This window comes from Callorhinus ursinus, unplaced genomic scaffold (assembly GCF_003265705.2).
Source record: "Callorhinus ursinus isolate GAN/ISIS: 27379988/994484 unplaced genomic scaffold, GSC_fseal_2.0 scaffold12, whole genome shotgun sequence".
NCBI lineage: Eukaryota > Metazoa > Chordata > Mammalia > Carnivora > Otariidae > Callorhinus > Callorhinus ursinus.
In genome coordinates, this window is record NW_027397074.1 from 31,640,364 (window position 1) to 31,656,999 (window position 16,636).

At 35.5% G+C, this 16,636-nt stretch overlaps 1 protein-coding gene across 9 annotated transcripts in view; it reads right to left on the reverse strand.

Annotated features, from left to right (window-relative positions):
- Positions 1-16,636, reverse strand: part of DGKB (diacylglycerol kinase beta) — a 710,493-nt gene that overhangs the window by 392,178 nt on the left and 301,679 nt on the right. For all 9 annotated transcript variants that reach the window (XM_025873283.2, XM_025873279.2, XM_025873282.2 and 6 more), the window contains one exon: positions 11,914-12,074. In XM_025873283.2, coding sequence (XP_025729068.1) covers positions 11,914-12,074 — 161 coding nt within the window. The remainder of the gene's footprint in view (positions 1-11,913; positions 12,075-16,636) is intronic.

The following is a 16,636-nucleotide window of genomic DNA, read 5'->3' on the forward strand; positions in this document are numbered from 1 at the left end:
CCTATCTTCAAACAGTATCTGGCACATAGTAGGTGCAATATAATTATGCTGTTATTGAAGGACCACCACTGTACAAGAATATCTATGTTCAGAGTTAATTATGATTTCAGGATTATTTGCAATTGTTCTAATATTGAAAACTATTACACAAAAGGAATTAGCTGAAATGGGCTGGTTATTTACCAATTTCCCTTTCCTTCCTAGGCAGAGAGTTCCTTCCTCAGCTTCCTTAAAATTAAGCATAGCAAAATGATTAATATATGACCCGTGGGTTATTAGTGGAGCATTTTCCAGGCTTGGCCCATAAACCTCCTCCTCCTACAGCCCACTGTTTCTCTGTCATCTGGTTGTTGACCAGATAGGGTGCTGAGTCGTTAGAGGAGTATGGAGCCACAAGATGGAAGGACCTGGGTCACTGACTGACCAAATGGACTAGAACCTCTCCCTAAATATTAATTTATGCTGTTCTATTATGTTGAGGGAAGAACTAATTTTTAATTGTTATCAGACCACTAATATTTTGGGGGTTTTGTGCCAATACTCAACCCACTGTGACTAATACAAGGGTATATAATAATGTATATGAAGATGATATTTATGTATTTCTTTTTTTTTTAAGATTTTATTTATTTATTCATGAGAGACAGAGAGAGAGAGAGAGAGAAGCAGAGGGAGAAGCAGGCTCCCTTGCAAAACTCGATCCCAGGACTCTGGGATCATGACCTGAGCCGAGGGCAGATGCTTAACCATCTGAGCCACCCAGGCACCCAATATTTATGTATTTCTGACCATCATAGGTTTTTCTAAAAATTTGAAGCAATTTCTGTGTAAACTCTTATGGTCAATAAATGAAGGGCAATAGTTGAAATAATGAAAACCATACTGAGAGTATAGTCAAACTTTAAGATCACCTTGTAACTAGCAGGTAGTGAGGTTCCAAGAACTAATTTCAAGTACAAAACATGTGCCCTCTTAATCTTTCCCATGCTGGTGGTAAGAAAAAGTTGAAACGCCCCCTCATCTTTTTGGTACTCTAATTCCACACTTCTTATATACTCAGGAATAGCTTGAGATAGATAATTCATTTCATTTTATTGTTTTCTGGATTCACTGGTTAAAGCAGAGGAATACAAGTCGCTAAGTAGAAGGCGGCCTTGCTGAGTGACAGCCAAATCTTGAACTCTTTGATTGTTCTGATTGTGACCCCAAGTGTTGAGCCTTGGGCTTACTGGGGCAGAAGAAAGTATTTCAGGAAGAGATGCTCTACATACTGCCCCTGCCATATCATACTCACTGAAAGAGGCTCCAAGTCAAATGAAACAAGAACCTTTTAAAATAAGCTCAGTCAAAATCCACCTGTTTAGTTAGTTCTGGTCTACTTCAAAATATATAAATAAATAAATATAAAATATATTTTATTATATATTCTTTTATTAGGTTTTAAGCTTTGCATTTCAAGTTTGGTACTTTAATATATCTAGCAACTACCTATGTAATGTGAGGTCAAGTTCTAACAAAATTTTCTCTTCCTCGGAGGCTAATTTTTAAATTTGCAATCTGAACTAAGCAATCTATTTCTCCAGTGAATCCTTGGCCACATCTATACTGACTTTCAGTTATGTGTCTCTCTTCCTCTCTGATTCATTCTTCTTTTCATTTCACAGCACCATTCTATTATAATTTCCAGGCAACTTGGATCATGTCTAGTAAAATAGTTCTCCATCTTTCTTTTTATTAAAATTGACTCACTTTATCATATATATTTTAGAGTAAGTTTTTCAAGTTTGTCATAAAATCCAGCTATACATTATAGATTAAATGCATAATTTAATTTATATATTATATATTATATAATATTATATATATATTATATTAAGTGGTCTAATCTAAGAATAAGAAATGTCTCTGTTCTGATCCTTTATGTTTTTGTAGAAAGTTTTAATATTTTCTGTATGTAGGTCTTGGATATTTTTTATTAATTCTTAGATATTTCCAGTTTTTATTGCTGTTTTTATAAATTCATTGATTATTACTGATATAATGGAATACTACTGAATATTTACATTGATTTTATATTTGGCAATTTTGCTACTCTCCCATATGTAGTCCTAATATGTTTAAAATGGGGAAATTACATTTTGTGTTTATGGATTTTTAATTTTTTGTTTTTCTGGTGTTTTACACTCCACATCGTTTATTTGTAATTCTCTTTACAATAATTTTATAAAATCAATTTTGCAATAGAGCTGATCAATTCTTTTCAATAATCCAGTATTTAGTTTTGCCAATGTTCTCTATTTTTTTCTTGTTACTATTCTTTATTTCCCATCTTATTTTTATCAGTTTCCCTTCTCATTTCTTTGGGTTTTAGCTATTTCTCCTTTTTCAACACGTTGAGTTCTGTATTTAATATGTCTGTTTCTTGATATCAGAGTTTCCCAACCTCAGCACTATTGACATTTTTGAGCTGTATAATTCCTTCTTGTATGTTCAGGGAGCTGCTTTGTGCACTGGGAGTATTTAGCAGCATCCTTAGCCTCTACCCACTAGCTGCCAGTAGCAATCCCCTTTCAGTCCTGACAATCAAAGGGTATGCAAACATTGCCAAGTGGCTCCTGTGTTGGGGAGGAATTATCTGCTGTTGAGGGCCAATGGAAACTGAATAAAAGCGTATAAAAATTGAGAAGTGTTTATTCAGGAAACACTATGAAACCTCAGATAAAAACAGTGGTAATCTGTAATGATTCCACTTTGGGCTGACCCTTTATCCCCCAGCTCCATTGGTGCTGTGGTTCTACCAGGGTAGGCAAGCCATGAAAGCAAGCAACTTTACTGTCAAGGGAACTGACTGGATTTGGAGTGGAAGGTAGAAAAACTCCATGACCCAGAAAGTTATCTAAAACAAGAGTAATCTCAGTGGCAAACGGATAAGGAAAGCCAATGTCACAGCTTGCTGAGTTTGCAGAACTGATTAAGGCAAGCAACTAACCAGCCAACCAGCCAGAAACTCAACAGATCTTGGAAATGAGATAGCCATAATGGGCCTTGACAATTTGCCACATATCACTGGCTGTCTGAAAGGCTCTATGCATGCACAAGGCTGCAAACATGTTCAGAAAAGACCAAAAAGGGCCTTAGTAATCTATATATCATAGGCTAAGTGAGAATTCTTATACATGGGCAAAGGAGACAAAAGAAGGGTCAGCAGACATTAAAAGCTGAACCTAAAGTTTATGGGTGTTCCCCAATGAACACACAGATCCAGTGGCAAACAGATGAAGACTTACTGGCTCAAATTAACTGAGCACAAACTCTGATCAATCATGCTGACACAGGGGTGATCCCCAGGAAGCCAGGATTAAGATAAAAACAAGAATTAAAAAGACAAAACAAAACAAAAAGACAAAACAAAACAAAACATCATATGCCCCAGGAGAGAAAGTTTCCACAAAATTAGCATGGGCAAGTCACTAAACAAACACAGAAACAACCATAACCACTGTAAGTGAACCAAAATCTGATGTTCTTACAATAAATTATATAAAATATCCAGTTCGCAACAAAATATTAGCCGACATGCAGAGAAGTAGCAAAATGTGACACATACTTTGAGGGAAAATTGTCTTGGATGTAGTTCAGATGTTTTTAAACTCTCTGAGGAGCCTCAGATGTTGAACTTGTAAGACAAAAACTTCACAACAGCTATTTTAAACATGTCAAAAGAACAAAAGTAAACCATGTTTAAAGAATAAAGGAAAGCATAATAACAATGACTCTTCAAATAGAGAATACAAATTAAAAACATAGAAATTATAAAAAGAGGGGCGCCTGGGTGGCTCAGTTGGTTAAGCGACTGCCTTCGGCTCAGGTCATGATCCTGGAGTCCCGGGATGGAGTCCCACATCGGGCTCCCTGCTGAGCAGGGAGTCTGCTTCTCCCTCTGACCCTCTTCCCTCTCGTGCTCTCTATCTCTCATTCTCTCTCAAATAAATAATAAAATAAAATCTTTAAAAAAAAAAAAAGAAATTATAAAAAGAGAACCAAATGGAAACCCTGGATTTAAAAAGTGTATTAACCAAAACAAACAAATAAAAATATACTGAAGGAACCCAAGAGAACAGCATTATTCCTAATATCCAAAGACTCAAAACAATCTAAATGCCCATCAACTGGTGAATGGCTAAACAATACGTGCTATGTCCATACAATGGGATGCTACTCAGCAATAAAAAAGAATATGGTATTCACGCAGTTCATATGGGTGAACTTCAAAAAATTTTTTTTAAAGATTTAATTATTTATTTGAGAGAGAGAGAATGAGAGATAGAGAGCATGAGAGGGAAGAGGGTCAGAGGGAGAAGCAGACTCCCCGCTGAGCAGGGAGCCCGATGCGGGACTCCATCCTGGGACTCCAGGATCATGACCCGAGCCGAAGGCAGTCGCTTAACCAACTGAGCCACCCAGGTGCCCCTGAACTTCAAAAATATTATGTGAAATGAAAGAAGCCAGATGCAAAAAACCACATATTGTCTGATTTCTTTTATATGAAATATCCATAAAAGGTAGTTCTTAGATGCAGAAGATTAGTGGTTGCTTAGAACTGGGGGAAGGAGCCAGAACTGATAACAAATGGGCATGAGGGTTCTTGTTTAGGTAATGAAAATCCTCTAAAATTGGATGGATTTAGTAAAATCATTGAAAGCTTCACTTAAAATGAGTGAACTAGGTTGTGCATAAGTTACGTGCCAGTAAAGCTGTTAAAAACATTATGTGTATTCATATCAAAGATAAATAGGAGGAATTTTATGGATCAAAGCATTACACTTTTCTTGCAAATAATAACTGTGATAGTATTAGTAAGGATTGCATATTTAGCCTTCATTATGTATCATTATTTGAGGCTCTTTAAATATATAAAACATTATTTGAAGGAGGAGCAAGATGGCAGAGAATAGGAGATCTAAATTCCATCTGATCCCAGGAATTCAGCTATATAGGGAACAAACCATTCTGAACACCTACAAACTCAACAGGAGATCGAAGAAAAGACTGGCAGCAACTCTCTGAACAGAAAAGCGACCACTTTCCGGAAGGTAGGACATGCAGAGAAGTGAATCCAAGGCCATACTCGGGAAGATGGATGGCTGGGGGTGGGGGGGGCCTCCATTAGCCACTACGAGCAAGTGATAGAGCAGCGGAGCACAAAATCAGAACTAACTTTTAGAAGTCGGCTCTGCTGAGGGACATCGCTCCAGTGGCTAAGTGTGTGTGGTGGGGGGGGAGAGAATCCTCGCTGGGACAGTGTGGTCTCAGGACCCTCAGGATCACAGAAAGACCGGGGGTGCCTGAGTGTGGCAGAGCTCAGGTCGGAGCAGGGAAGCTGGCCGCAGAGACAGAGCTGAGGAGTAGGCTCTCAGCTCGGGGTTGCCATAAAGTGTGATCTGTGACCCAGTCAGGCCGCTGCTCCTCCAGCAGGGACCCAACAAGCAGCAGATCCAGGGAGACTCCCCTTCCTCCACTGGCAGGAGCGGTGCGAGAGTGAACCGCAGGGATCTGCTGGGTTTGGAGACTCCACATGGGGTCGGGTGCAAGAGATAGAAATGCTCGATCACAGGCTGGGTGAGTATGGAGTGCGGCAGGAGACCAGGGAGATGGGAATGATTGACTGCTTTTCTCTGGGGGCGCACTGAGGAGCAGTCCCGAGTTCTCTGCTCCTCTGGGGCAGAGATTGGGAGGCCGCCATTTTCACTCTCATCCTCCAAAGGAGCACGGAAGCTTGCAGGGAACAAAAGCTCCCGAGAGCAAACCTGAGCAGATTTACTTAGCCTGGCCCCGGCTAGGGCAGGGCAATTCCGCCTCGGGCAAAGACATTTGGGAACTATGGCAACAGACCCCTCCCCCAGAAGATCAGCAAGAATAGCCAGCCAAGACCAAGTTTACCGATCAATGAGAATGGCAGAACTCCAGCACTAGGGGAATACAATATGTAGAATTCATGGCTTTTTTTCGCCTGATTCCTTAGTCTTTCAAAGTTAATTTTTTAATTTTCCTTTTTCTTTTTCTATTTTTTTTTGAATTTCTCTTTTTCCATTTTTGACCAACATGTTATCAATCCCTTTTTTTAAAATCTTTTTTCTTGTTCATTTTTAGAGTCTATCCCTTCATAGTAGTTAACCTTATTTTTGGTATATGTATAAGTTGTTTATTTAGTCTATCCCTTCATAGTAGTTAACCTTATTTTTGGTATATGTATAAGTTGTTCTCTCTTTAAAATTTGGGATACAGTTGCTTCTAACAGACCCAAACACCCTAAATCTCTAGGGTATGGTTTTGTTCTAGTCTCCTCCATGATCACATTCTCTCCTTTTTTTTTTTTTTAATTTTTCTTCCTTCTTTTTTCAACCAACTTCTTATCAATTCCTTTTATAAATCTTTTATAATTTTCATCTTTACATTCATATTTCATCCCTTCATCGTATTTACCCTTATTTTTGTACATATATAAGTTTTTCTTTCTTTAAAATATTGGGAGGCAGTTTCTCCTAAAAGACCAAAATATGCCCAAAATCTAGTGTGTAGCACTGATCTATTCACCAGCCGGATTATATTTGATCATATCCTTTTTTTTTTCTTTTTTTTTGTTCTTTTCTTTTTTCTTTTCCTTTCTTTTCCCCTGGTGTCAGGTCTCTTCTGAAGTGTTTAGTGTATATTTTTCTGGGGTCGTTCTTACCCTGTTAGCATTTTGTTCTCTCATTCATCTGTTCTACCTCTGGACAAAATGACAAGATGGAAAAAAATCACCTCAAAAAAAAGAACAAGAGCCATTACTGACTGTCAGGGACCTAATCAATACGGACATTAGTAAGATGTTGGGAATAGAGTTCAGAATGACAATTATAAAGATACTAGCTGGGCTTGAAGAAAGCATGGAAGATACTAGAGAAACCCTATCTGGAGAAATAAAAGAACTAAAATCTAACCAAGTCGAAATCAAAAAGACTATTAATGAGGTGCAATCAAAAATGGAGGCTCTAACTGCTAGGATTAATGAGGCAGAAGAGAGAATTAGTGATATAGAAGACCAAATGATGGAAAATAAAGAAGCTCAGAAAAAGAGAGATCAATAACTACTGGATCATGAGGGAAGAATTCGAGAGATAAGTGATACCATAAGACAAAACAATATTAGAATAATTGGGATCCCAGAAGAAGAAGAAAGAGAGAGAGGGGCAGAAGGTATATTGGAGCAAATTATAGCAGAGAATGTCCCTAATTTGGGGAAGGAAACAGGCAGCAAAATCCAGGAGGCACAGAGAACCCCCCTCAAAATCAATAAAAATAGGTCAACACCCTGATATCTAATAGTAAAACTTACGAGTCTCAAAGGCAAAGAGAAAATCCTGAAAGCAACTTGGGACAAGAGGTCTACAATCTATAATGGTAGAGACATTAGAATGGCAACAGACCTATCCACAGAGACCTGGCAGGCCAGAAAGGACTGGCATGATATATTCAGAGCACTAAATGAGAAAAATGTGCAGCCAAGAATACTATATCCAGCTAGGCTGTCACTGAATATAGAAGGAGAGAGAAAAAGTTTCCAGGACAAACAAAAACTAAAGTAATTTGCAAACATGAAACCAGCCCTACAAGAAATATTGAAAGGGGTCTTCTAAGCAAAGAGAGAGCCTAAAAGTAACATAGACCAGAAAGGAACAGAGACAATATACAATAACAGTCACCTTACAGGCAATACAATGGCACTAAATTCCTATCTTTCAATAGTTACCCTGAATGTAAATGGGCTAAATGTCCCAATCAAAAGACACAGGTTATCAGATTGGATAAAAAAACAAGACCCATCGATATGCTGTCTGCAAGAGACTCATTGTAGACCCAAAGACACCTCCTGTACCTCTGAAACAAATAATGCAATATATGTTAAGAAAAAAAAAAAGAAAGAAGAAGAAGAAAGCAGGAGGGGAAGAATGAAGGGGGGAAATTGGAGGGGGAGATGAACCATGAGAGATGATGGACTCTGAATAACAAACTGAGGGTCCTAGAGGGGTGGGGGGGGGGGAGGGATGGGTTAGCCTGGTGATGGGTATTAAAGAGGGCACGCTCTGCATGGAGCACTGCGTGTTATATGCAAATAATGAATCATGGAACACTACATCAAAAACTAATGATGTAATGTATAGTGATTAACATAAAAATAAAAAATTTAAAGAAAAAAAGAAAGTGAGGGGGGTGGAAAACCATTTACCATGCTAATGGACACCAAAAGAAAGCTGGGGTGGCAATCCTTCTATCAGACACATTAGACTTTAAAACAAAGACTGTAATAAGAGATGAGGAAGGACACTATATCATACTTAAAGATTCTATTCAACAAGAAGATCTAACAATTGTAAATATCTATGCCCCTAACATGGGAGCAGCAAATTATATAAGCCAATTAATAACAAAAGCAAAGAAACACATCAACAACAATACAATAATAGTAGGGGAATTTAACACCCCCCTCATTGAAATGGACAGATCATCTAAGCAAAAGATCAACAAGGAAATAAAGACTTTAAATGACACACTGGACCAAATGGACTTCACAGATATATTCAGATTATTCCATCCCAAAGCAACAGAATACACATTTTTTTCTACTGCCCATGGAACATTCTCCAGACTACATCACATCCTAGCTCACAAATCAGGTCTCAACTAGTACCAAAAGATTGGGATCATTCCCTGCATATTTTCGGACCACAATACTTTGAAACTAGAACTCAATCACAAGAGAAAAGTCAGAAAGAACTCAAATACATGGAAGCTAACGAGCATCCTACTGAAGAATGAATGGGTCAACCAGGATATAAAGAACAATTTAAAAAATTCATGGAAACAAATGAAAATGAAAACACAACTATTCAAAATCTTTCGGATGCAGTAAAAGAAAGTATATAGCAATACAAGCCTTTCTCAAGAAACAAGAAAGATCTCAAATACACAATCTAACCCTACACCTAAAGGGGCTGGAGAAAGAACAGCAAATAAAGCCTAAACACAGCAGGACAAGAGAAATAATAAAGATCAGAGCAGAAATCAATGAAATAGAAACCAAAAGAACAGTAGAACAGATCAACGAAACTAGGAGATGGTTCTTTGAAAGAATTAGTAAGATTGATAAACCCCTGGATAGTCTTATCAAAAAGAAAAGAGAAAGGACCCAAATAAATAAAATAATGAATGAAAGAGGAGAGATCACAACCAACACCAAAGAAATACAATTATAAGAACATATTATGAGCAACTATATGCCAGCAAGTTAGATAATCTGGAAGAAATGGATGCATTCCTAGAGATGTATAAACTACCAAAATTGAACCAGGAAGAAATAGAAAACCTGAACAGACCTATAACCACTAAGGAAATTGAAGCAGTCATCAAAAATCTCCCAAGAAACAAGAGCCCAGGGCCAGATGGCTTCCCAGGGGAATTCTACCAAACATTTTAAGAAGAATTAATACCTATTCTTCTGAAACTGTTCCAAAAATTAGAAATGGAAGGAAAACTTCCAAACTCATTTTATGAGGCCAGCATTACCTTGATCCCAAAACCAGACAAAGACCCCCATCAAAAAGGAGACTTACAGACCAATATCCCTGATGAACATGGATGCAAAAATTCTCACCAAAATACTAGCCAACAGGATCCAACAGTACATTAAAAGGATTATTCACCATGACCAAGTGGGATTTATTCCTGGGCTACAAGTTTGGTCCAACATCCACAAATCAATGTGATACAATACATTAATAAAAGAAAGAACAAGAACGATATGATTCTCTCAATAGATGCAGAAAAAAGCATTTGACAAATACAACATCCCTTCTTGCTCAAAACTCAGAGTATGGGGATAGAAGGTACATATCTCAATATCATAAAAGCCATCTATGAAAAACCCACACTGAATATCATTCTCAATGGGGAAAAACCGAGAGCTTTCCCCCTAAGATCAGGAATATGGCAGGGATGTCCACTGTCACCACTGCTATTCAACATAGTACTAGAAGTGCTAGCCACAGCAATCAGACAACAAAAAGAAAGAAAAGGCATCCAAATCGGCATAGAAGAAGTCAAACTCTCACTCTTTGCAGATGATATACTTTATGTGGAAAACCCAAAAGACTCCACCCCAAAACTGCTAGAACTCATACAGGAATTCAGTAAAGTGGCAGGATATAAAATCGATGCACAGAAATCAGTGGTATTTCTATACACCAACAACAAGACAGAAGAAAGAGAAATTAAGGAGTCGATTCCATTTACAATTGCACCCAAAACCATAAGATACCTAGGAATAAATCTAACCAAGGAAGCAAAGGATCTGTACTCAGAAAACTATAAAATACTCATGAAAGAAATTGAGGAAGACACAAAGAAATGGAAAAACATTCCATGCTCATGGATTGGAAGAGCAAATATTGTGAAGATGTCAATGCTACCTAGAACAACCTACACATTTAATGCAATCCTTTTCAAAATACCAGGAAAGAAACTGAGCATTGCTGGAGTGGTGGGGGGTGGGAGGGATGGAGTAGCTGGGTGATAGACATTGGGGAGGGTATGTGCTATGGTTAGCGCTGTGAATTGTGTAAGACTGCTGAATCACAGACCTGTACTGCTGAAACAAATAATACATTACATGTTAAATAAAAAAAAGAAGAAGAAGAAGAAAATAGTAGGAAGGGAAAAATGAAGGGGGGTGGGTTTGGAGGGGGAGATGAACCATGAGAGACTATGGACTCCGAGAAGCAAACTGATGGTTCTAGAGGGGAGGGGGGTGGAGGGATGGGTTAGCCTGGTGATGGGTATTAAAGAGGGCACATACTGAATGGAGAACTCTGTGTTATATGCAAACAATGAATCATGGAACACTACATCAAAAACTAATGATGTAATGTATGGTGATTAACATAACATAATAAAATAAAATTAAAAAAACAAAGTTAAAAGAAAGGAAAAAAATTATTTGTAACAATGAGAGAAAAATAATACCTTAGCCTAGGATATCTAGACTATTATTTTTATAGAGTATTATTCCAGGTAGCTTGACTTCCTAAGTTCATGAATTCAATCAGTGCCTTTTATAATCTACTAGTGATGTGTGTGTGTGTGCGTGCAGGCACATGACAGAGAAATACATGAGATTAATATTGAGCAACATATGATAAATAGAATACAATTTTGTACACAATATATTTTAAGAATTCATAACTACCAGGTAAAATATATGTACACATATATAAAATCACTGTTAAAATTATTAACTCTTAGGGATTAAAATTACAAAAACTATTTCAATTGCCAAATGATATTCTATTTTCAGTCTAAGATTTTTCAAGAAATTAAGTGAAAAGTTATCCCTTTGACTTATTAAGCACTTGAGAATCATAGTAGCATTTTTCTTAGACTTCAGACCTAACCATAAATTTTAAAATAATGTCTATTTGTAAAACCCTAATTGGTTATAATATTTGAATACATATCTCAAAATAACATAAAATTTGATGATTCAATTTCACATTTCAACTTTTTATGTGGAGCTTTAGTCTATATTCTAAAACAAGTATCTTACAAACCATTCTACCCTTTACTTTAGTAACACAGTCAAATCAATTGCAAAAAAAGTTTCTTTCTTTTGTTTAATGCATGAAAAATGTATTTATTGCTGATTTTCTGACTTTGAATAAAAGCTTATCATATAAACTTTATTATTGCACATTAAAGAGGTGTTTTGTTGAGACAAAAATAAAATAAATTATTCATAATCAGTAAATCTTTGTAGTGTAAGAGTTTAAATACAGTGATTATTTTGGACTGGTTAAAAGAACAGTTAGTGCAAAGTCTTACCACGCCAATGGAAAAGTAATTATTGATGATACTGTAAGGCACTGGGTCTCCCTTCTCATCTTTGTCATTAGGTATGACTTCAAACTTCCACCTGTCCAACATGATTTCTGTGCTGTTTTCAATGTCTTTTAGGATTTTCATCAGATTCTCACCTTCATAACCTAATGAAAAAAAATTATCTTGAGAAAAAATATAACCAAATAACAAAAACTGTATTTATATGTGTTTGAGTGTGTGTATGTGGATTCTAAAGCCAAACAATGCATTTTACAGCAAATTCTAACACACATAAAGAATTTACTATAATTGTGAGCTCATACAAATATTTTATTTTTAGCTTTAATTTGCAACTCATACTTCTCTCTCGTGGTGCCAATTCTCAGTATAGTCAAATGCCAAGTGGACATCTCCACTGCATACGCTCATAAAAGTTTATATCAATGTATTCAAAAATAAATGCCTCCATATCTTCTTACTGTTAACTCTCTTTCAGACAGGCAACACCCTCTACCCAATTATGGAAGTAAAAAGCTTGGATGCGATTTTAGACTTGTCTCTTTCCATCCCTCAATGATTCTCACACTTTACCCTCTATTGATACAGAACAATTTTTGTTTAAATTGAAGGTCCTTCTCTTTTTCATTTTGTGACATTTCATCTCTTATTCTATATATCCAGAGTATCCCTTTTCTTTTGGTTGCCTTGCTTCTGTTCCTGCTGCAAGTTTTATATTTGATAGCACTTCTTCCCAGAAGCCACCCTCCCAAAATAATGGATTTTCTACAGTTCCACAGTGCACAATTCTCCAAACTAGCCCTACCTAAAAACTAGGACACTGTATTATAGTTATTTGTATCTTTCTCACTACAAGTTTCTTTTACCAGGTCTGCCTTAGAGTAAATGCTCAACAAATCTAGTTTCAATGGATCTACTGCAGATAATCAACATGGCCTGAAAATAAAGGTATTCCTGAATATTAATATTTTCTCTTAAATGTGTCGCTATAACATTATAGTCCAAACTGTAGCCTAATCCTGGTTGTGTTAATGTTTGCTTTTAACCTCACTAAATAGTGTCCTCCTCTGTAAAAACTTCTGTTTATTGTGAGAATTAAATGAGAAAATGCGTAAAAGTTCTTAGTACATGAGGCATAAGAGTAGAAAGTTCTCAACCGTATAATGATAACAATTTGAATTATTGTACTAAGTTAAATAATATCTCTCTAACTCTACACACAGACATATACACACATTCTTGAATTGATATTTTGAGTTGGAACAATATTTTCATAGATTTTTTTTTCTGTGTCCAACTTTGGTCTATATTTTAATAATGTATTCATTGAACAAGTAAACGCCAGAGGCTATGAGTCCTCATTAGAGGTGTTAGCACACATAACGCTGGAAAAACTAATTGGGTTAGAGGAAAAAAAGAAGAGGCACTGTAATATGCGAACACTCTCTAAAGATAAATAAATTACATTCATGATGTATTAGTTTAATTATTAGAAATTCAAGGCAGCCAGAATCTGGGAGTGCCTATTTAGGCACCCACCATTACTTTTATCTTCCACAGATAAAATAGTCATGTACTAGTTAATACATACAACAAAGAGTACAACAAACAATGACTAGGCAGATATAAGCATTAAAAGTACCAAATAGTATTTTAACAAATGTTCAATTGCATTTTGTAGCATAATTCAAAAACTATGAATATACATAATAATTTGTGTATAATAGTACTCAATACAAACACTGAATTATTTAAAGTACAAGATTATAATAAACTTACGTATATTTCACATTTTTAATAGTTCTACCCTCATTCTCAAAGTTTAATTATAAATTTTTAATTTCTTTTAAAATAATAAATATTAGCCTCCAAGTACATTTTATGTTTTCCTCATTGATCTGAATAAAAAAAGTATATTCACCTCTTTTACAAATTCTACTCATTTGAAAATAAGTATGATGATTTTCAGACATAAATGGATTTACACATATTAATGTAATATAGTATAATATAGCATGGAAGTACACTGTAATATATAATAAAATATAATATGATATTTATATATATGCATTCAGCAGATATACAAGCAAATAATAATTATTTAAGTAAAATTTTAAGCTTGTCCCTAGCTACATCTCAAGTTAATAGCAGCATGGTTCATTACAACACTAGAAAAATGTAAAAACAGCACCTGACCAGGAGAGAACAAAGTAGGAATGGATTTAGTGAAAATTAATTACCACAGCTAGATTCTACTAATGCCACTCACCTTAAAATCTTTAGCACTGGTTATGTTGTCTAAGTTTTTATGGATAAGTACGAAAGAGGTTAATATCAATTAGCCTTCTAGCCAAATAAAAATGGAAAAAGATAGGCCATAAATCTATTTTGAGACTCTCAGCATCTGCAGGTCAGAGCTAATCTACAAAGATGACAAATTCCAAATTGTAGTCCCCAAATTTAACATATAACTACACCCTACTTGTATTTATCTATGCTCAAGCTTGTTACATAATGATTCATAGCTATAAATAGGATTGCAAAACTCAAGATCATATTTTTTAAAAAAAGACATATTAAACTTACTAAATATAGAAGTAAAAGCTTATTCCCAGAAAAGAATGATGTTATTTTGCTTCCATTATTTTAATTTAAACCTATAATCCCTCTAGGCTAAGAAACAAAATAAAAACATAATTAGTATTTATTTTCTATTTAATGATACAATGTTATTACCAAATCTATCTAAAAAGCCACAGAAATTTTTAAAAAGGAAAGTCACATAAAGGAAAGCAACAATATAGATTTGTCAGTGTGTGCTCCATCTAAAACTCTTACTCTTCATGAAACATTTTTCCTGAAATAATCTTAGATTTTAGACTACTTAGTACTAGAAAAATTGCAAAGAGAATGTAAATTAAGTATTTGCAAATGCCCTAGGACATCCTACATTCTTACAGTGTTGTATTTTCCCAAATATATTCTTGTAAAAAATAAGCTTCAAATCAATATATTCCAGTGACCTAAAGTGAACCAAATGATTATTGGTTGAATAAAGTCCTTTCTTTCCCCAATGCTAAGCATGATGATACTTGCTACAAATATATACTCAGCACAAACCCTAGGCAAACAATTTGATGGTTTGGTGTAAGAACCTACAAGGCAGGTACTATCATTTTTTCAAGCTCTAATGAGGAATCTGAAGCCCACAGTTGGTAAGCAATTTGCTCAAAGTTAGTTACACACCTGGCAAGAAATAATCACACTTCACAGCATGTTTCTTTATTAATAAACTCTATCAAATGGCATCTGCGTTTTCCTAATCATTCAACTTAGGCATCTTGCAGTCCCCCTTAATACCTTGGTTTTCCCAAAGCCCCTCTCCAATCCAGGGACAAGTTCTACCAGTCCTTCCCTAAAAATAGAACTCCACTGTGTCTACTTGTCTCATTTCCATTACCACCACCCGGGTCCAATCCCTTCATTCTCTAATTAGAAAAATTGTAACACAAGTTATTTGGAAAACTATGATTCTCTACATTTTCACAATTTCTTAATTTTCTTCAGTGTATTTTATACCTCCCAATTAATCTATTTTTGAAAAAATAAATGTCATTGTATCATGCTGCTTTTGAAACTCTTTCCAAGCTTCACTTTGTGCTTCAGATTCAATCAAATAAAGCCCCTGTATTATTTGGCTCTTGATTGCCTCTCCAATCTCATACTAGTCACTGTCTCCCCTACCCCACTCCTTACCTACCCACTGCCTCACAGATGATTAAAGAGTCACATCAGCCTTCCTTGAGCCCTTTCAATTTCAGAAGCTATTTTTTCTTCCTTACATTTTAAATCTAGCTTAAATGTTACTTCCTTGGAGAGGGCTTCTAGATGATTTAGCTGAATAGTTCCCCTCTACTATTCTCTAAATACGTTTGAGTCTTACATAGCTTTGATCTTATTTTGTATTTATATATTTTATTGTTCATTGATTTATTACCTATGTACTCAATTAAAACATAATCTCTAGAAGGTAGGAATTTTATTTATTTTTTCACTCTAAATCCAGGACATAAAACAGTGTCAACACATGCAAGGCACAGACAGAGAGTTTTTTAATAATATATGCTTTGGCATATAATACAATTTGTGTGTCTTTGACTACCGATATTAATATATCTTAAACTGTTTCATAAGAAAATCATTAGAAGATGACCCAAATGGAACTTCCATGTCAATTTTGAGATTGGAGCCATTTATGAGTTTGGAATCTAAATGAAACCATTAATTTTCAAATATCAAAAATAGTTTTCAAAAGAATACACAAGAAGGCACATGTGTGATTCTCTTCCTTTTAATCAATATAGATATGTAAGCACTAGCAAATATAAGCATCTTATAAGCAATGGTTCTATCCATCTGTCTGTCTGTCTTTAGATTCTATGAGATTTAACTCAGTGTTTCATGATATTATTTTACTAATTTATACCCTTAATGAAAATTATAAATATTTCATATATCAAGTTTTTAACTTAGTCTCCAACTCTGTCTGTTATATACATATACACATACATACACATACACATATACAAAACACAGCTTAGAGTTTACCAGTTGGTTTGATACTCATGGAAAAATTGTTCTCATATGTGCCACAAGAATTCAAAGCCTCTTTGAAGGTAGACCTTGTTTTCTGTCCTTAACCCTCTAC